The sequence below is a fragment of the Entelurus aequoreus genome, linkage group LG16 (genome assembly GCF_033978785.1).
Source record: "Entelurus aequoreus isolate RoL-2023_Sb linkage group LG16, RoL_Eaeq_v1.1, whole genome shotgun sequence".
In the NCBI taxonomy this organism is placed as follows: domain Eukaryota; kingdom Metazoa; phylum Chordata; class Actinopteri; order Syngnathiformes; family Syngnathidae; genus Entelurus; species Entelurus aequoreus.
In genome coordinates, this window is record NC_084746.1 from 35,460,151 (window position 1) to 35,478,958 (window position 18,808).

The following is an 18,808-nucleotide window of genomic DNA, read 5'->3' on the forward strand; positions in this document are numbered from 1 at the left end:
GTTAGTTTATTGAAAATTCATGGGGTTTTTTTCGGAAGGAAGTAAACAGTGTCCGTTTCCTTGGCAACCCGAAAAGCGCGATTCAAAAACAGTGACGTCACCGTTCTCCCGTGATGCTTAGCGAAAGGCATTCAACGCTAGGCAGGAGAAAAGCCTTTCTCAAAAATCTTTTTAACGATACACGAATTTAACTGTATTTTTTAAATAAAAACTGACATCAGGAAGGAAAAGGCCTATTTGGGCGTGGGGTCGGCGGACGTTTTCCTAAACGGGACGGTGAGCATTAACGCAAATGTCAATTGTAAACAATGCCTCTACTTAAGTTCCTGCACCGCGAGCGTAGTTAGCATAGCTGGCTATCATTAGCATAGCATTTAAGGAATTAAGAGGTTCAAGTTCGGTTTTTCCAAATCGAAGTCCTTGTCGTGTCTGATTTACTAACCGATTAAACTGTTACTGTACTTCGATTTATTAATTTTACATTTAAGTGTATTTTGTTGTCTTAAAATAATGCGCTTACAATGGTTAGCAGCTTGTTAGTGAAGCTACTACTGTTGTGCTGATAAAGGTGCAATACAATAAGCTGTGAATCAGTCAGCATGCCTGTTATATTTTTAAATAAGGCATTTTGAAGTTTAATTTTAACAGTATTGTGTTAAGGTTTCATACTATCATCGGCTTACATTGTAGCCTTCATATATTATGGCAATGCAGTCTTTTACTTTTAAATTAGGTGAACCTAATTTATATTGACGGGTGTCACACAATTGTCAAAGGGATGGCCAGCTGTTATTTGCTGTCAATTATAATATTTCTGTCGCGTTAAGATATTCCCCTTCCAACTACTACTCTCAAACAACACTTTAGACATGTTTTTTGAAAGTGTATTTGATATGCAGTATAGGCGGTGAAGCATTGATCATTGCCTCTACTGATCAACAATCATTATGAAATCTTTTAAAATTCAATATAATAAAAATATTATATTATCACGTATTCCAAACAATTTTTTTTAAAATAAAGATAAATACTGTACTTAAATATCTGCTTGACTTATGATTTCAAAACAAATTAGCAATCAAATTGTAGACTGTAAAATTGAGAATAGGTTTTACGGTTTAAATTCCGCCGACTGAATTTTTTACCGTAAAATCAACTTTGGTAGTGTTTTTTTCCATATACAGTAAAACACTAAAACATTGAAAAGAAGAAAAAAAAAACATTAATACAACATTTTACGGTTAAAAAAAAAGGCAGCTCTGTTGCTTGAATTTTACCGCTAAAAACAGTGGTGGTGTTTCTCCATTCAATTCCATTTATTAATTTTTTATATGCTGTAAAAAACCCACTGCTTTTACTGTAAAATTCTGGTGACTAATTACTCATTGTCCCCTGCTGGTTCAAAGGTGATGCATTAACAACCTCTTTTTAGACACTATGGATCAGGACTACGAGTCCAGGCTGCTAAGACAAATCAACATCCACAATGCCAACGCTAGCCCAGTGGTAAGTACACACAGTGCAAGTATTGTTTGGATAGCTACTAATTGGCCTCAATGGTTTTCACTATGGTAGGATAGACTTAGACAAACTGTAATGATCCACAAGGGAAATAGTTCCACACAGTAGCTCAGTTACAAAAGATGGAAAGGATAATGCACACAAGGGCACAAAAAGACGGCAAAAACAAAAGGTATAAAGTAGACTGAAAATGTACCATAGTAGCAATATCAAATGTAACATAAATGTAATATTTGATTTGATTTGATTTGATAATTGTAGATTGATTTTAAGCACTAAGTCCTAGTAGAGAGGGTGTATCACTCCCCCATATCTCAGAATAAACACTTAAATCGTGCAGCCTTAACAGATGGGGTCACTGGAAAAACATAAATACAAGACGACGAAACAACTGGCTTTTGTGGCTGTTAATGTGTGTGTGAAGGTTAATGTCTTAGACCGGGGGTCATTAACCCGCGGCTCTCGAGCCGCATGCAGCTCTTTAGTGCCACCCTAGTGGCTCCCTGGAGCATTTTTCAAAAAATCAATCAATCAATCAATCAATGTTTATTTATATAGCCCTAAATCACAAGTGTCTCAAAGGGCTGTACAAGCCACAACAACGTCCTCGGTACAGAGCCCACAGGATTAAAAATGGAAAAAGATGGGGGGGGGGAATATTTTTTTTGTTTTAGTGTGTTTTTTGTTTGAGGACAAACATGACACAAACCTTCCCAATTGTTAGAAAGCCCACTGTTTAATATGTTTGTGTGTATGCTTCACTGATGACAGTATTTGGTGAACATAATTTTGTCCTACTTATTTCAGCGGTTCTTGAACTCACCATAGTGTGGACTGTGACACAACAGTTTGTTTACATGTAAAATCTTCCACTCCTTCTTTGTCTCATTTTGTCCACCAAAAGTTTCACGCTGCACGTGAATGCAAAAAGGTGCACTTTGTTGATGTTATTAACTTGTTGGAGTGCTAATCAGCAATATTTGGTCAGTGGATGACTGCAAACTAATAGATACTAACATGCTATTAGTCTAGCTGTATGTACATTTTGCATCATTATGCCTCATTTGTAGGTATATTTGAGCTCATTTAATATCCTTTACTTTTATCCTCTTTGTATATAATTTAGTTTTGCATGTCTCATGACACATTGTCTGTATATAATATTGGCTGCGTTTCTCATAGTTGTTTGTGTGCAATGTTGTTCCAGACCACAGCAAACATTACCTAGCTTGCCAAAGATTGTAATAAATGTATTGAAAGAAGACTGCCTGCCGTTTACTTTAACTTGGACACACACATCTATACCTTTGGCCGTTAAAATCCAGTAATTTCCAGGAGTTATCTCACCTTGTGAGTAGCCTCTGAGCGTTCATTATATCACTTACCGGTACATAAGACTTTTAAAGTCATTTTGATTGTAGGCTATTATAGCTAATATAGACACTTACATCGTGTGTTGCCTTCATAATAAGACTTATATACGGCTTTTCATTTTTTACGGCTCCAGACAGATTTGTTGTTTTAAATTTTTGGTCCATTATGGCTCTTTCAACGTTTTGGGTTGCTGACCCCTGCCTTAGAAAAAAAATATTTTTTTATGGTCATTGTGATAAGTCAGTTGAAGGCCTTTGGTCATAAATGACTTCTCCCTTATAGAAAGCTTATGGAGGGCTGCGAGCTCTGTCACCAGCCGGCTCCCCACTGTCCTCCCCGAGCAAACACGGCGATCGCTTCATTCCTTCGCGGGCCGGAGCCAACTGGAGCGTCAACTTCCACCGCATTAATGTGAGTGTGCGGCGTAACGCAACCAGAGGGGCAGGCTGTTAGTGGCATATTTGTCAAAGCCCCTTCGGAGCTGATGGTTAATGCTGTGCTCAATCAAGTGTAAAGCCTCACTTGATGAAGCGTAATGTGTCTGTGTTGTTCTGGCACAGGAAATTGAGAAGTCACACAATCAAAACAGGAAAACGAAAGATGGCACCGCAGACAGCAACAAAGGTAAATCATGGATGTGATGCAGTCGTTCCCACATCACTGGGTTTGCATAATTGTAACATGTTGTTTTTTGGTAAGTTTACATTTGAAATAAGGCAAATTCCTGGGGAAATATTTGGGAAGTGTGCTAAAGTGTGCATTCGCTTCATTATAGTGTCTGAAATACACAAGTGCAATAATTTCTTCCTTTTTTTCATCCAATAAAATACCGTATTTTTCGGACCATAGGGCGCACCGGATAAAAAAGGCGTACTGCCGATGAGCGGGTCTATTCAGGTCTTTTTTCATTGAAAAGGCGCACCGGATTATAAGGGTCATATTATGATATTTTTCCAAATTGAAAACACTGTGGTCTACATAACATGTACCGAGTGTGTGTGACTATTTTTACTTCAATGGTGGTTCTTTGGTCAAAATGTTGCATAGATTATGTTTTACAGATCATCGTCAAGCCGCTTTCTGACAGTCGCTTCAGGATGCGCCGTTTTGTGGGTGGTCTTATTTATGTGGCTCACCTTCGACAGCGTCTTCTCCCCGTCATCTTTGTTATAGCCGTGTAGCGTGCAAGGACGGGAGTGGAAGAAGTGTCAAAAGATGGAGCTAAATGTTTAGGACCTGTGTTAGAAAGTAGAAACTATTTAATAAACACATGGGTCACCCTATTATAATTATATCAGAACACCAATGAATCATCACACACACTTAGGTGACGCCATTAATGCTTCAAATATATCTCTTCAAGCGCAGGAAAAATAACATTGCAATGACTTCTGCACCAATAGCAAGCGGCAGAGACACTAGCATTACTGATGGACAAAACAGAAAGCAGAAGGGAGACTTTCAAAGTAAAAAGTTTCAAAATAAGAGTCTGGTTACAGTGAATTCTTAAAAAGATAGCGGCAAATCTATTTGTGCCAGTTCCAATGTATTTGTGGCGGGCCATTCAAAATAAATGAATGTTTGGGAAACACTGTATTCGTTGAAGGTTTTTGACAGGCAATACGACTGACTATTTGTTCCAATTTGGAATTATTTTTTCCCCATGAAAAAAGATTGAACTGTTTTGGTTGTGCAATACAATACAATCATGATTTATTGTATTTTTAAGAAATGTGTTCAGTTTTGAAACCAACCAAAATTCTGGAGAAGATAATACAAATGATTGTGAGTATTCACCACAGATGATGATGACAAAAAGAACGAGTATGAGGAAAGTGATTGAAGGTAAAGGTGTGTCCTCAGTACGATATGGCCAATGGGAAGACATCAATACAGCACATTATCATTTGTTACATCATTCTATAATCTTTTTAGTTGTTATGCTTTGAGAACATATTCATCAGCCATACAGTAATTTAAATTTTTTCCATGATATACAGTACAGGCTAAAAGTTTGGACACACCTTCTCATTTCAATGCGTTTTCTTTATTTTCATGACTATTTACATTGTAGATTGTCACTGAAGGCATCCAAACTCTGACACCTGAAGTGAATGCCATTTCAGGTGAGAATGCCAAGAGTGTGCAAAGCAGTAATCAGAGCAAAGGGTGGCTATTTTGAAGAAACTAGAATATAAATCATGTTTTCGGTTATTTCACCTTTTTTTTTGTTAAGTACATAATTCCACACGTGTTCATTCATAGTTTTGATGCCTTCAGTGACAATCTACAATGTAAATAATTATGAAAATAAAGAAAACACATTGAATGAGAAGGTGTGTCCAAACTTTTGGCCTGTACTGTACGCTTTCCCACGTCTCAATAATTTCCTTTTTCAGCCCTATGGTCATCATCACGTTCCTCTCTGGCTTCTATCAGTGGTAAAATACTATTGCCAGGTCAAGTCTTATGATGCTCACTGATCTGAGGTATGCCTGCAGTGGACATAATTGGTCCCCATATTTGTAGCTTGGTTTGACATTTTAAACAGCAATATCTAACTCGGTTGTATTGCGTGACAAGGTTTATTCCTCTGTGCTGTATGCTTGACTTGTTATCACTGCTCATTTCCACACAATCAAATGTAATCTTTTGAATGGTTTGGCACGCTTACACAGACTTAAGAAGCACAGTGACTATTCAGTGATCTTCCCAGGAAAATACGGGCTTTGAATGAATTTGTGTGCATTTGCACTTCTCTGCCCTCAGCCGACGGTCTCGCTTACTCTGCACTGCTGAAAAACGAGCTTCTAGGAGCCGGCATAGACAAAGTCCAGGACCCCCAGTCTGAGGATCGCCGTCTGCAGCCATCCACTCCCATCCGGAGAAGCCTTTTTAACGTAAATTACTATTCTGTATTTGTTGTTTAGTTTGGCATATTTACGTAAAATATCTGCTTGTATTTTGTAGTATTCGTTAAGTACTAAAAGGTCTCTTGAAGAAGATGGGAACGCAGTTTCTCCGTATTCTTTATCGCCTGTCAGCAGCAACAGGTTGAACATCAACTTTGTATTAATGAAAGAGGCAAAAATGGTGTGATACTCATGGCATGTTTTGTATTTTGCAGCCAAAAACTGCTGCGCTCGCCACGGAAACCCATGCGCAAGATTTCCAAAATACCGTTTAAAGTTCTGGACGCTCCAGAGCTCCAAGATGACTTCTACCTCAACTTAGTGGACTGGTCCTCTCTCAACGTCCTCAGCGTGGGACTGGGCACTTGTGTGTACCTGTGGAGCGCCTGCACTAGTCAGGTGGGTGTGTTATGATCTCCCCTGTATTAAAAAGAACACAAAGGAAAATCGTATACAGTGTTCCCTCGTTTAACGCTGGGGTTACGTTCCAAAAAATACTCGCTTTAAGTGAAATCTGTGTAGTGCATGCTGGGCAAACTACGGCACGCGGGCCACATGCGGCACGTTAAAATTTTCAATCCGGCCCACCGGACGTTCTACATCATTTTGTAGACCTTTAACATCAAAAGTGTTGCCGTCATTATGATGTGCATTGTTGTTTTTAATAGACCGTAAGCCTGGAACTATAGAATGTTTTTCAATGGTCGAAATCTGCGCTTTTGGGTGTTAAACGAGTTATTACGATAATCTACGTCACAGCAGCTCAGACCAGGAACAAACCAGAGGAAGCAGGGTTTGTTTTCAGAGCAGCCGGCCTGAAACGCGTGTCTCAGAAACAGATGCGGAAGCAGATTTTTACGTGATAATATATCATATTGTAGGTGTTTATTACACTTTGCATTCATATTTTTCCGTTTTTTACATTTTTGTTGTGTTTTACTTGATTGTAAAAGATACACAACTATCGAGGAGCTGGTCTGAGAAGTAAAAGAGGAGCTACGTTCATATGTTGTTAATATTTAGTGTTTGATTGTTCATAGTTAATATTGTAAATCCCACTTTCTTTATTTTCATGTACATTTTTGCTGTCCCATTCAGTAAAAAACTGTAAATTTCAATTCCATTTTTTGAAGCGGTCTGTCATAACGTTTTTAGAATTCTATTGGACTTTGTGACTTTTGGTATTAGTGTTCCTGAAAAAAAGGGACCCAAACACACATATTTACAGCAGATTTTTACACCTAAATGTGTACATATAATTTATACACACATACAAATTGGCCCCCCAGACACATTTTTTCTCTCAATGTGGCCTATTTGCCCAGCTCTAGTGTAGTAGAAGTTGATTTTTTTTTTTCGTTTGTGTTTTTGTTAATCGTATATATTTTTCATTTACATTATATGTTTTTTCATTTACATGGTGTTTTATTTTCATTTACTGTACATGTTTTTTTATTTACATGTTTTTTTTGTATTCATTACAGTATATGTATGCTCGCATCAAACAATTTTGTCAATTAGGCAAGCTGAACGCATTATGTACTGTACAGCAGTGGTCCCCAACCACTGGGCCGTGGCCCGGTACCGGTCCGTGGATCGATTGGTACCGGAAGCACAAGGAAAAAAAAATCAAATCCAATCCACTTTATTTATATAGCACATTTACACAACAAGAATGTTTCCAAAGTGCTGCACAGCCATGTTAAAAACAATATGCTTCACCAATGACTGAATAAAAACAAAAAATAAATGAATAGAAAACCAATATAAAAAATAAATATGATTAAAAAACTATTTCAAAGGGTAAAACCAATTAAAACAGTAAAATAGAAATCAAAATTTATAAAAAAAACACAAGAGGACAGAAGACAACACAACATTCCAGTAGTGTTAAAAGCCAAAGAATAAAAGTGGGTCTTAAGACGAGACTTTAAACACTCCACTGTGGAAGCAGTTTGAACATGGAGGGGCAGAGTGTTCCAGAGCTTAGGGCCGACCACAGAGAAGGCCCTGTCTCCCCTGGTTTTAAGTCTCGTCCTGGGCACCACGAGCTGGAGCTGGCTCTCGGACCTCAGAGCGCGCGCAGGAGTGTAAATTTGGATGAGGTCCGAGATATACTGAGGTGCCAGTCCATGTAAAGCTTTAAAAACAAACAGCAAGGTTTTAAAATCAATTCTAAAATGAACAGGGAGCCAGTGAAAACTTTGAAGAATTGGGGTTATATGCTCGCGTTTCCTGGCCCCTGTTAAAAGTCGTGCTGCCGCGTTCTGGACTAACTGCAACCTGGAGAGAGCTTTTTGGCTAATGCCAGCATACAGTGCATTGCAGTAGTCCAGGTGACTTGAAATAAAAGCATGCACGACTTCTTCAAAAAGGTTTAAAAAATAAAAATGGTTTTACCTTTACTAAAAGACGAAGATGATAAAAACACGATTTTAAAACGCCATTGACTTGTTTGTCAAATTTAAAATCGCTGTCTATAGTGAAAAAAATATGAAGAAAAAAAAATATATATATATATGTATGTATGTATGTATATATATATATATATATATATATATATATATATATATATATATATATATATATATATATATATATATTTTTTTTTTTTTTTTTTTTAATTAAATCAACATAAAAAACACAAGATACACTTACAATTAGTGCAGCAACCCAAAAAACCTCCCTCCCTCTCTCATTCACACTCATTTGCACAAAAGGGTTGTTTCTTTCCGTTATTAATATTTATGGTTCCTACATTATATATCAATATAGATCAATACAGTCTGCAGGGATACAGTCCGTAAGCACACATGATTGTATTTTTTTATGACAAAAAAATTTAATAAAAAATCTTATTTTTTTACTGGATTTTGTGCGTGGCATAGATTTGCGGTGCGCAGAGGACGCGTGAGCAGTGCGCAATTGCACAGACGCACACCTTAGAGGGAACGTTGCAAGAAACTGTTCTTTTTAGACTTTTTTCTCAGGGGAAAACAGCCACCTGCTCGTCTTCGCTCGAAAACACATAACTCACCTGGTCTGTCAGAGAGTAAGGGACACAGCAGGAGGGATTGCTGTTGCCATCTTAGCGACTTTGGGAGTAATTGGCAACCACGAGATACTCTTTCAACAAAGCGAAACATCTAGTGGGGACTTTTGGGTACTAAAGCTGGGTACACAAAGACAATTTTCCAGATACATCAAACGCCCGATTATCTTTTGTCTTATAATATTGTCGTATGGTCTGAGGTGTGTTAAGATGGAATTTGTCCAAATAATTGGCTTCAAAACGGGTCGGGGTCGACAATGGTAAATATTAAACTTGTTCAATATTTACGACCAAAACTCTTCATGTCTGTGGGGAAATCGAGTAATTTGCTGGCCGTATAAAAGAGAAAATACAAAAGTAGTATCGGTCCTTCCATGCTAGTATCCGATACCATCTTTTTTTAGATCGATACGCCCGCTCCTTTAGATCACGTTTAGTCACGGGAGATTTCGGGCTTGGAGGACTAGAGTCTGGCTCCGTGGTGGGCCAGAATCGTTAAGTGTGTCCTGTGCTGTGTCGATATTACAGTGGCACACCACATATATAAAGATCCCAACTTCTCAATGCCTGATTTTTTGTCTTCATGTGTGCGGTAGGGTTGTACGGTATACCGGTACTAGTATAGTATCACAGTACTAATGAATCAAAGACGGGACTATACTTTGTTTGAAAAGTACCAGTTCTGTCTATCTGTGTTGGCCCTGCAATGAGGTGGCGACTTGTCCAGGGTGTACCCCGACTACGACCCGAATGCAGCTGAGATAGGCTCCGGCACCCCCCGCAATCCCAAAAGGGACAAGCGGTAGAAAATGAATGGATGGATGGGTTCCCTATTTTTTTATTTTTTTTACGGTCATGACAGCGTGCCGTCACGTCATGACATTGCTGGTTTGACAAGCAGACGAGCGTGTTCGGCAGCGCACAATCACGGAGTACTTACAAGCAGACACAGTGTAGGCAGAAAAGGGAGAACGAATGCATTTTGGCCTAAAAACTAACGATAAAGGTGAAGTTATAACACTGAAACGCTCTGAGGAAGAGGTGCTTTAAGACATGGTTAGCTAGTTAGCAGCGAACATCCATCTGCAGTCGGCAGTGTTTTAGCTACTTCTAAATCACTAATTCTCGCATCCAAGGCGACAAATAAAGTACATTTCTATTCTATTAAAGTACATTTCTAGTACGAGCTATTCCTCGTCCCTGCAGGACGAGGAATAGCTAAACATGCTTCACTACACACCGTAGGAGGATACAATAGCTCACCGGCGCCACCGCTAATAAAAGCTAGTGTGCCTGAATGTAAACAAATGCCATGGGTGGATCTACACCTGACATCCACTGTAATGATACCAAGTACAATAGCGTATCTGGTCGATACTACTATGATTACATCGATATTTTTTATCGTCACAAAATATTTTTTTTTAATTCATATTATGTTTATAAACTCAATAAATACGTCCCTGGACACACAATGACTTTGAATATGACCAATGTATGATCCTGTAACTCAATTTTTACAGCTTGTCCCTCATAATTTTGACAAAATGTTAGAATGATAAATGACACAATATGTTACTGCATACGTCAGCAGACTAATTAGGAGCCTTTGTTTGTTTACTTACTACTAAAAGACAAGTTATCTAGTATGTTCACTATTTTATTTAAAGACAACATTGTTCTTCGATTGCAATAAGAAACATGTTTCATGTACCCTAAGATTTTTTGTTAAAATAAAGCCAATAATGCAATTTTTTGTGGTCCCCTTTATTTAGAGAAGTATCAAAGTATCGAAATACATTTTGGTACCGGTACTTGTACCAAAATATAGGTATCGGGACAACCCTAGTGTGTGGTCTGTTTAATCTGTGCCAGCCTTCAGATGAAACTTTGAGTCCTTCTCCCACCTAAAAGCACCCACATTGACATTAAAAAAGGCGGTTTGTATTTTTTAAATGTGTTATGCTTTTCATGTTTTGGTCTCACTTTTTGCTTATTATGTAAAAGTGCCAATCATGTCACTAAATACTGTACAGAACCGTCTTATATTGGAGTCAATCCAGAACATCTGTTAATAATAACACATCTGAACATGTTTTTTGTGTCTTTCTAGGTGACGCGTCTATGTGACCTTTCAGTCGAAGGAGATTCTGTAACGTCGGTGGGCTGGTCAGAGAGGGTTAGTTTTTACTTCCAAAACAAGCAATGCTTCAAAGAACATGTCTCCAGAGGATATGACGCTTCAGTTCTAATTTTAGGGCAACCTGGTTGCCGTGGGAACTCATAAAGGATACGTGCAGATATGGGATGCCGCTGCAGGGAAGAAGCTGTCTGCTCTTGAGGGACACACGGCTAGAGTGGGTAAGTGGAGAGGCAAAGAAGTTGTAAATTATTGTGGATTCGCTCGGTCTCCAAGCCACTCCATCTTGTGCCTTCAGGTGCCTTGGCATGGAACGCAGACCAGCTCTCGTCCGGCAGCCGTGACCGGGTCATTCTGCAGCGGGACATCAGAGCCCCGCCTCTGCAGTCTGAACGCCGGCTCCAAGGACACCGGCAGGAAGTGTGCGGCCTTAAGTGGAGCACGGATCATCAGCTGTTAGCGTCTGGCGGTAACGATAACAAGGTAGCAGAGAATCTCAAGTGACTTTATTTGTACCCAAAGGTAGATTTGTTTAGCAGTGTAAAATACAAGAGAGGCCAAAAGTTTGGGCACATTGGATGAGAATTCAATGGGTTTTCTTTATTTTCATGACTATTTACATTGTAGATTGTCACATCAAAACTAAGAATGAACACATGTGGAGTTATGTACTAAACACAAAAAGGTGAAATAACTCAAAACATGTTTTATATTCTAGTTTCTTCAAAATAGCCACCCTTTGCTCTGATTACTGCTTTGCACACTCTTGGCATTCTCTCGATGAGCTTCAAGCACACCTGTGAAGTGAAAACCATTTCAGGTGACTACCTCTTGAAGTTCATTGAGCAAAAAGATGGCTATTTTGAAGAAACTAGAATATAAAACATGATTTCAATTATTTCACCTTTTTTTGTTAAGTACATAACTCAACATGTGTTCATTCATAGTTTTGATTCCTTCAGTGACAATCTACAATGTAAATAGTCATGAAAATAAAGAAAACGCATTGAATGAGAAGGTGTGTCCAAACTTTTGGCCTGTACTGTGTATTAAAGTAAACAAAGGTATTAACACAAAACAGATCACAACATGAAAAAGTACTCAACAGGCGGCCTGGGACCAAGACCAGGAGAAGAAGAAAGAAAAAGTCACATGAACAATAAAAACTAAAAGTTACTAAAAGACAGTAGGATAAGACTACCATGAATGAATAGGTAGATACAAATAAATAAATATAGTTTGTTTTAAATAATAACAAAGCTGTTCCTATACCGAGATGTTCTGCATTTTGGGACCCTAAGCTGGAACTCACCATGTTCAAGATGTCGCTTTCTATGCACTCATTTACCTTTTACGCGTACAGTTGCTTGTGTGGAACCACTCCAGCGTCCTCCCGGTGCAGCAGTACACAGAGCACTTGGCTGCAGTGAAGGCCATCGCGTGGTCCCCACACCAGCACGGCCTCCTGGCCTCCGGGGGCGGCACGGCGGACCGCTGCATCCGCTTCTGGAACACTCTGACGGGCCAGCCCTTGCAGTGTACCGATACCGGCTCCCAAGTGTGCAACCTGGCCTGGTCCAAGCACACTAATGAACTGGCGAGTCACAACTCGACCTGGAAAGAAGGTAGAAGAAAGTCTTAACCTGGTTGTTGTTTTTCTCCAGGTCAGCACACACGGTTATTCCCAGAACCAAATCCTGGTGTGGAAGTATCCATCGCTTACTCAGGTGGCCAAACTTACCGGACACTCCTATAGAGTTCTCTACCTGGTCAGTGTGAGGTTACAAGTAGAGCGTCGATTCAATCATAGAGTCGAATTATGATGTGGGTGTGTTTGCGCAGGCGATGTCCCCTGATGGAGAGGCCATTGTGACGGGAGCAGGAGATGAAACGCTCCGCTTCTGGAACGTCTTTAGCAAGATGAGATCCACAAAGGTAAATCACCTCTTAATGTATTTGTAGACTATTTTAGGCCAAGTCCACATACCCGCATATTTTTTTTAAACATAAACAATGTCGCACAAAATTCATTGTGTATTCTCAATGAACAATACTATAGGAAGGAAACAAACTTGTGTGTGATTTAGAGTAGTCAGTGTACATCTTGAATGGAGTTACTGCGATCATGCTTTGCTTCAGATTGTCACAGTACATTCTAGGGTTGTCTCGATACCAAAATGTATTTCGATACTTCTCTAAATAAAGGGGACCACAAAAAAATTGCATTATTGGCTTTATTTTACTAAAAAATCTTAGGGTGCATTAAACATATGTTTCTTTGCAATTTTGTCATTAAATAAAATAGAGAACATACAAGACAACTTGTCTTTTAGTAGTAAGTAAACAAACAAAGGCTCCTAATTAGTCTACTGATGTATGCAGTAACATATTGTGTCATTTATCATTCTATTATTTTGTCAAAATTATAAAGGACAAGCTGTAAAAATTGATTATTATTCTACTTGTTCATGTACTGTTAATGTCTGCTTATTTTCTGTTTCAACATGTTCTATCTACACTTCTGTTAAAATGTAATAATCACTTATTCTTCTGTTGTTTGGATACTTTACATTAGTTTTAGATGATAGCACAAATGTAGGTATTGATCCGATACCAAGTAGTTACATGGTCATACATTGGTCATAATTTAAGTTCTCAGGTGTCCAGGGACATATTTACTGAGTTTATAAACATGATATGAATTTAAAAAAATAATAATAATAATAATATTTTGTGACGATAAAAAATATCAATGTAATCATAGTAGTATCGACGAGATACGCTCTTGTACTTGGTATTATTACAGTGGATGTCAGGTGTGGATCCACCCATGCCGTTTGTTTACATTGTGACGCCGGTGAGCTATTGTATCCTCCTACGGTGTGTAGTGAAGCATGTTTAGCTATTCCTCGTCCTGCAGTGATAATAATACTTGTAAGAAACTCACTTTATTTGTCGCCATGGAGGCGAGGATTAGGGATTTAGAAGTAGCTAAAACACTGCAGACTCCGGAAGGACATTAGCCGATAACTAGCTAGCCATGTCTTAAAGCACCTTGTCCTGAGGGCGTTTCAGTGTTATAACTTTACCTTTATCTTTAAAATGTGTCCGTTCTCCCTTTTCTGTCTACACACTGTGCCTGCTTGTAAGTACTCCGTGATCGTGCGCTGCCGAACATGCTCCTCTGCTCGTAAAACCAGCAATGTCACGACGTGACGACGATGTCATGCCTGCAAAAAAAGAAATATGACGAATCTGTACTTTTCAAACAGAGTATCGTACCGTTTTTGATTCATTAGTACTGCGATACTATACTAGTACTGGTATACTGGACAACCCTAGTACATTCATTAATTTTTCCCTGCAATGAACCGCAGCTCACCAGTGCCAGCAGCAGTCGTGCAGCCCCCGACCTAAACACTACCACCACCATGCTTGACTGTAGGCAAGACATACAGTCATTATGTTTGGTGCTCTCCTGAGTTAGTACAGACTTGTATTTATCTCACAATGGTTGCAGTGCAGATTTCTACATACAGTAACAAAAGTCAAAGGTAATGAAAAATTAAAAATGGGTGATAAATAATACATATTGCACACTAACGATTGCACTTTGTAGAGATAAATCAACTATCGGTTATTTTAGTCATCAAATAATCTATCAATTCATTTGTTCGAGTAATCGAATAAAACACAAATTTGTTGTCTTAATATGTCTTTTAGGGGAAATAGTTGAAATAAGGATATTTCTGATTACCTTTATTCTTTCTTATAAGAGCACATAACATTAAAATTGCACTTTTACCATAGGAGCATCTAGGGTTGTACAGTATACCGGTACTAGTATAGTATCGCAGTACTAATGAATGAAAAACAATACTATACTCTGTTTGAAAAGTACTGGTTCTATCTGTGTTGGTCCTGCAATGAGGTGGCGATTTGTTCAGGGTGTACCCCGCCTACCACCCGAATGCAGCTGAGATAGGCTCCAGCACCCCCCGAGAACTCCGAAAGGGACAAGCAGTAGAAATTGAATGGATGGATGGGTTCCCTATTTTTTTTTTTTTACAGGCATGACAGCGAGCCGTGACGTTGTGACATTGCTGGTTTTACAAGCAGAGGAGCATGTTCGGCAGCGCACAATCACGGAGTACATTTTGACTTAAAAACTAACGATAAAGGTGAAGCTATAACACTGAAACGCCCTCACGAAGAGGTGCTTTAAGACATGGCTAGCTATTAGCGAACATCCATCCGCAGTCGGCAGTGTTTTAGCTACTTCTAAATCACTAATCCTCGCCTCCATGGCGACAAATAAAGTGAGTTTCTTACAAGTATCATCCCTGCAGGACGAGGAATAGCTAAACATGCTTCACTACCCACTGTAAGAGGATACAATAGCTCACCGGCGTCACAATGTAAACAAATGCCATGGGTGGATCTACACCTGACATCCAATGTAATGATACAAAGTACAGGAGCGTATCTAGTCGATACTACTATGATTACATCAATATTTTTTATCGTCACAAAATCTTTTTTCCTATTTTTTTAAATACATATTGTGTTTATAAACTCAGGAAATACCTCCCTGGACACATGAGAACTTAAATTATGACCAATGCATGATCCTGTAACTACCGGTACTTTGTATCGGATCGATACCTAAATTTGTGGTATCATCCAAAACTAATGTAAAGTATCAAACAACAGAAGAACAAGTGATTATTACATTTTAACAGAAGTGTAGATAGACCATGTTGAAACAGAAAGTAAGCAGATATTAACAGTAAATGAACAAGTAGATTAATAATTAATTTTTACAACTTGTCATTTATAATGTTGACAAAATAATAGAATGATAAATGACACAATATGTTACTGCATACGTCAGCAGACTAATTAGGAGCCTTTGTTTGTTTACTTACTACTAAAAGAAAAGTTGTCTAGTATGTTCACTATTTTATTTAAGGACAAAATTGCAATAATAAACATATGTTTGATGTACCCTAAGATTGTTTGTTAAAATAAAGCCAATAATACAATTTTTTGTGGTCTCCTTTTTTAGAAAAGTATCCAAATACATTTTGGTGCCGGTACCGGTATCGAAATGCATTTTGGTGCCGGTACCGGTACCAAGATATTGGTATAGAATAGAATACAATAGATAAATAATAAATCGGGACAACCCTAGGAGCAACACAATGTAATACTTGCATTTAAAAAAAAACAACAAAAAAAACCTTTGTCGCCTAAAACCAGCTAATTGATCATGAATAAAGAATCAAACCGTTAACAAAAAGACGTGATAAATTGAGTGACGATGTATTAAGCAATTTTAAAACAATGAAAAAGTATTAATTAATTGGAGGACTGTAGATTTTTTTGATTTTAGCAATTCCCATCCCTATTTCCTTCCTATACTCACTCCTGTTGACAATATCAGCTGTGTGTTGACTCTTTTACAGTTGATAGTACATTGACTACTCGGAAGTGTGGTTTTTTTTTTAGTTTTTCATTGTTTTTTTTAACATACTCCATGTTGTTTTTTCATTCCAGGAGTCTGTGTCAGTACTCAACCTTTTCACCAGGATCCGATAGTGAGCACTCTCTCCTCTTCTGTACAGTGGGGAATGTAAAAAAAAAAAAAGAAAACGTTTTTAAAAATGGGAATTTTCCTTGGCATGCATCAAGTCCAGGCTTTAAATATTCATCCATCCTCCCCAGTCCTCAGCTCATTATGACAAAAGCTCACTCAGAATTCAACCCACTACAATATCATCTTTACAAGTTGTGCATACCTGCCAAATGTTGAGTTTGTCTCGTTTTAAATTGTTTTATTTATTCTGTTTTGTTTTTTTAAATATCTTTCATCGTTGTTTTTTGTTTGTTTGTCATGATATAATTCTTTATTTGTGTAATTGCAATTTATTTGGGTTGAAATCTGTGGAGTTTGGCATTGGAAGTGCTTTCAGGGGATTGCAGAACGATAATGTAAAACATTAATAGTGGCTTCACTTCATATTTTTGTTTTGTTTTGATGTATTACGAAGCAATGAGAGTATTTTTAATGGAAACTAAATCGGTTTCATTTGAGTAGAAAGCACAAACACGGCCCTTTTAAGCCTTGCTCGTGCAGAACACTCAACAACAGGAACATTAAAACATTGCCCGTCATTATTAACAGCAATTAAAGCCTTAAAATAAACACAATTATCTGCGCTTGTGTGCTGTTATCTGCTAACAGCATTTTTTTTTTTACTCCTTTTGCCTGATGTATGCAGGAATACATTTCTTCCACCTTCCATATCTGCAATCCCCATTGTTTTTTCCAGTTTGGCTGATAAGTACACTAGTGTGCTGCATTTACATAAATGATATTTATTTGTGTTGTGTACAAAAAAAATGTACAGTAATAATGGCATGATTGGAGGAAAGCAGTTTAACACCACTTGAACGTCAATACACTTACGCCGACTTGATTTATGTTAAATAATGTCTATTTCTCACAGGAGACAATTAAAGACATATTGTACATAATCTTGGCTCGTTTTGACTTTTATTTATTGTTTTTTACGCCACCAATTCCAATGACTGATAGAGGGTGCTGTTGTTTTGTGCGCACATGCTCCGTTTGGCCACCAGAGAGAGCTATTCGGTACCCAATTCAGTGATCGAGTGTTGTTGCCACACCCTGAAGATCACCCTTAATGATGTTACATTGAAGGTGAAACTCAGGTTAAGCACTAACAAGACGATATGTCGCCCATAACGTCAGATGTCTTTATCGTAGCCTAAGAGGCCGGTTCAACATGTATTCTTTCTTTACCCAGCACATTTGTTACAGCAGTAACGCCTTTAAAGGGCTACTAAAAACACCCCGAGGCAAGACTGTAAATAATAATCTAATTGTTCGCATTTAGTGCATAGAATATCATGGATGATCCCCACCAGTCATAAATAACCTATTCGTGCCAACTATCTTCTTTTTGTCCTATTTATTTAGATACTTAATTGTTGCTCTGAATAAATGCATTGCTATTTGTAGCGTTGGACGGTTAATAATGGTCTATAGTTAAGGATGTCAAGAATATGTGTCGCTCTTTATGAGCATAGCCTTTTAGAACGATTCATGGAAAGTGTAATTATAGTCCTAAAACTTACTTAATAAACTTGCATACCTGTCACACTAAGGGTGGCCGTATAAACAACGCCAACACTGTCATAAGCCTGTGACATATAGTGAAACCACACTAAACAAGAATGACAAACACATTTCGGGAGAATATTTGCACCGCAACACAACAAAAACACAACAGATCAAATTCCCTACGGCACCAACTATTACGGGACGCTACATATTAGACATTGTTTTGCCATTCTGTTTGCATATTTGACAACTTCCAAGCAAGTTAGCTTATTGAAAGTACATTTGTATTGGTTGAATGGCTGAAAATGGTCAACGGAATTGACAAGACTTTTAAAGAATTTGTTTTTAAAGATATTTGTTTAAAAAAAAAAAATCACTTGTATGTCTCGGTTTTTTGGTGGTTTTTTTTAAGAATTTTAAACTTTTGACTTTATTACTGAACTATTAAACCTACATCGAACAACAACCAACAATAAAACAAACAACTGAAGGGAACTAGATGAGGCAGTTCCTGAAGGAATTGCGTGTGAATGCTGAAGTTGAACTGAAAGGCTGACAGGGTTAGGGTTACCCTATGAATGTAAGAATAGTTTGAATGTTGAAGAGTTTGAATTTCCTGGAAAACCAGAATTTGGTTTGGAACTTGGGAAATTGTTAGT

General features: G+C 38.1%; 1 protein-coding gene across 1 annotated transcript; it reads left to right on the top strand.

Moving 5' to 3' along the window:
* Positions 1–103: 103 nt before the first annotated feature.
* On the top strand, positions 104–17,306 carry fzr1a (fizzy/cell division cycle 20 related 1a). The gene is made up of 14 exons (XM_062022705.1): positions 104–276; positions 1,433–1,506; positions 3,178–3,306; positions 3,456–3,519; positions 5,665–5,795; positions 5,866–5,948; positions 6,023–6,206; positions 10,973–11,038; positions 11,118–11,220; positions 11,298–11,482; positions 12,363–12,596; positions 12,664–12,768; positions 12,842–12,934; positions 16,559–17,306. Exons 2-14 carry the CDS (start codon positions 1,438–1,440, stop codon positions 16,598–16,600), a joined length of 1,488 nt encoding a protein of 495 aa, XP_061878689.1. The 5' UTR covers positions 104–276; positions 1,433–1,437; the 3' UTR covers positions 16,601–17,306.
* The last annotated feature ends 1,502 nt before the right edge of the window (positions 17,307–18,808 follow it).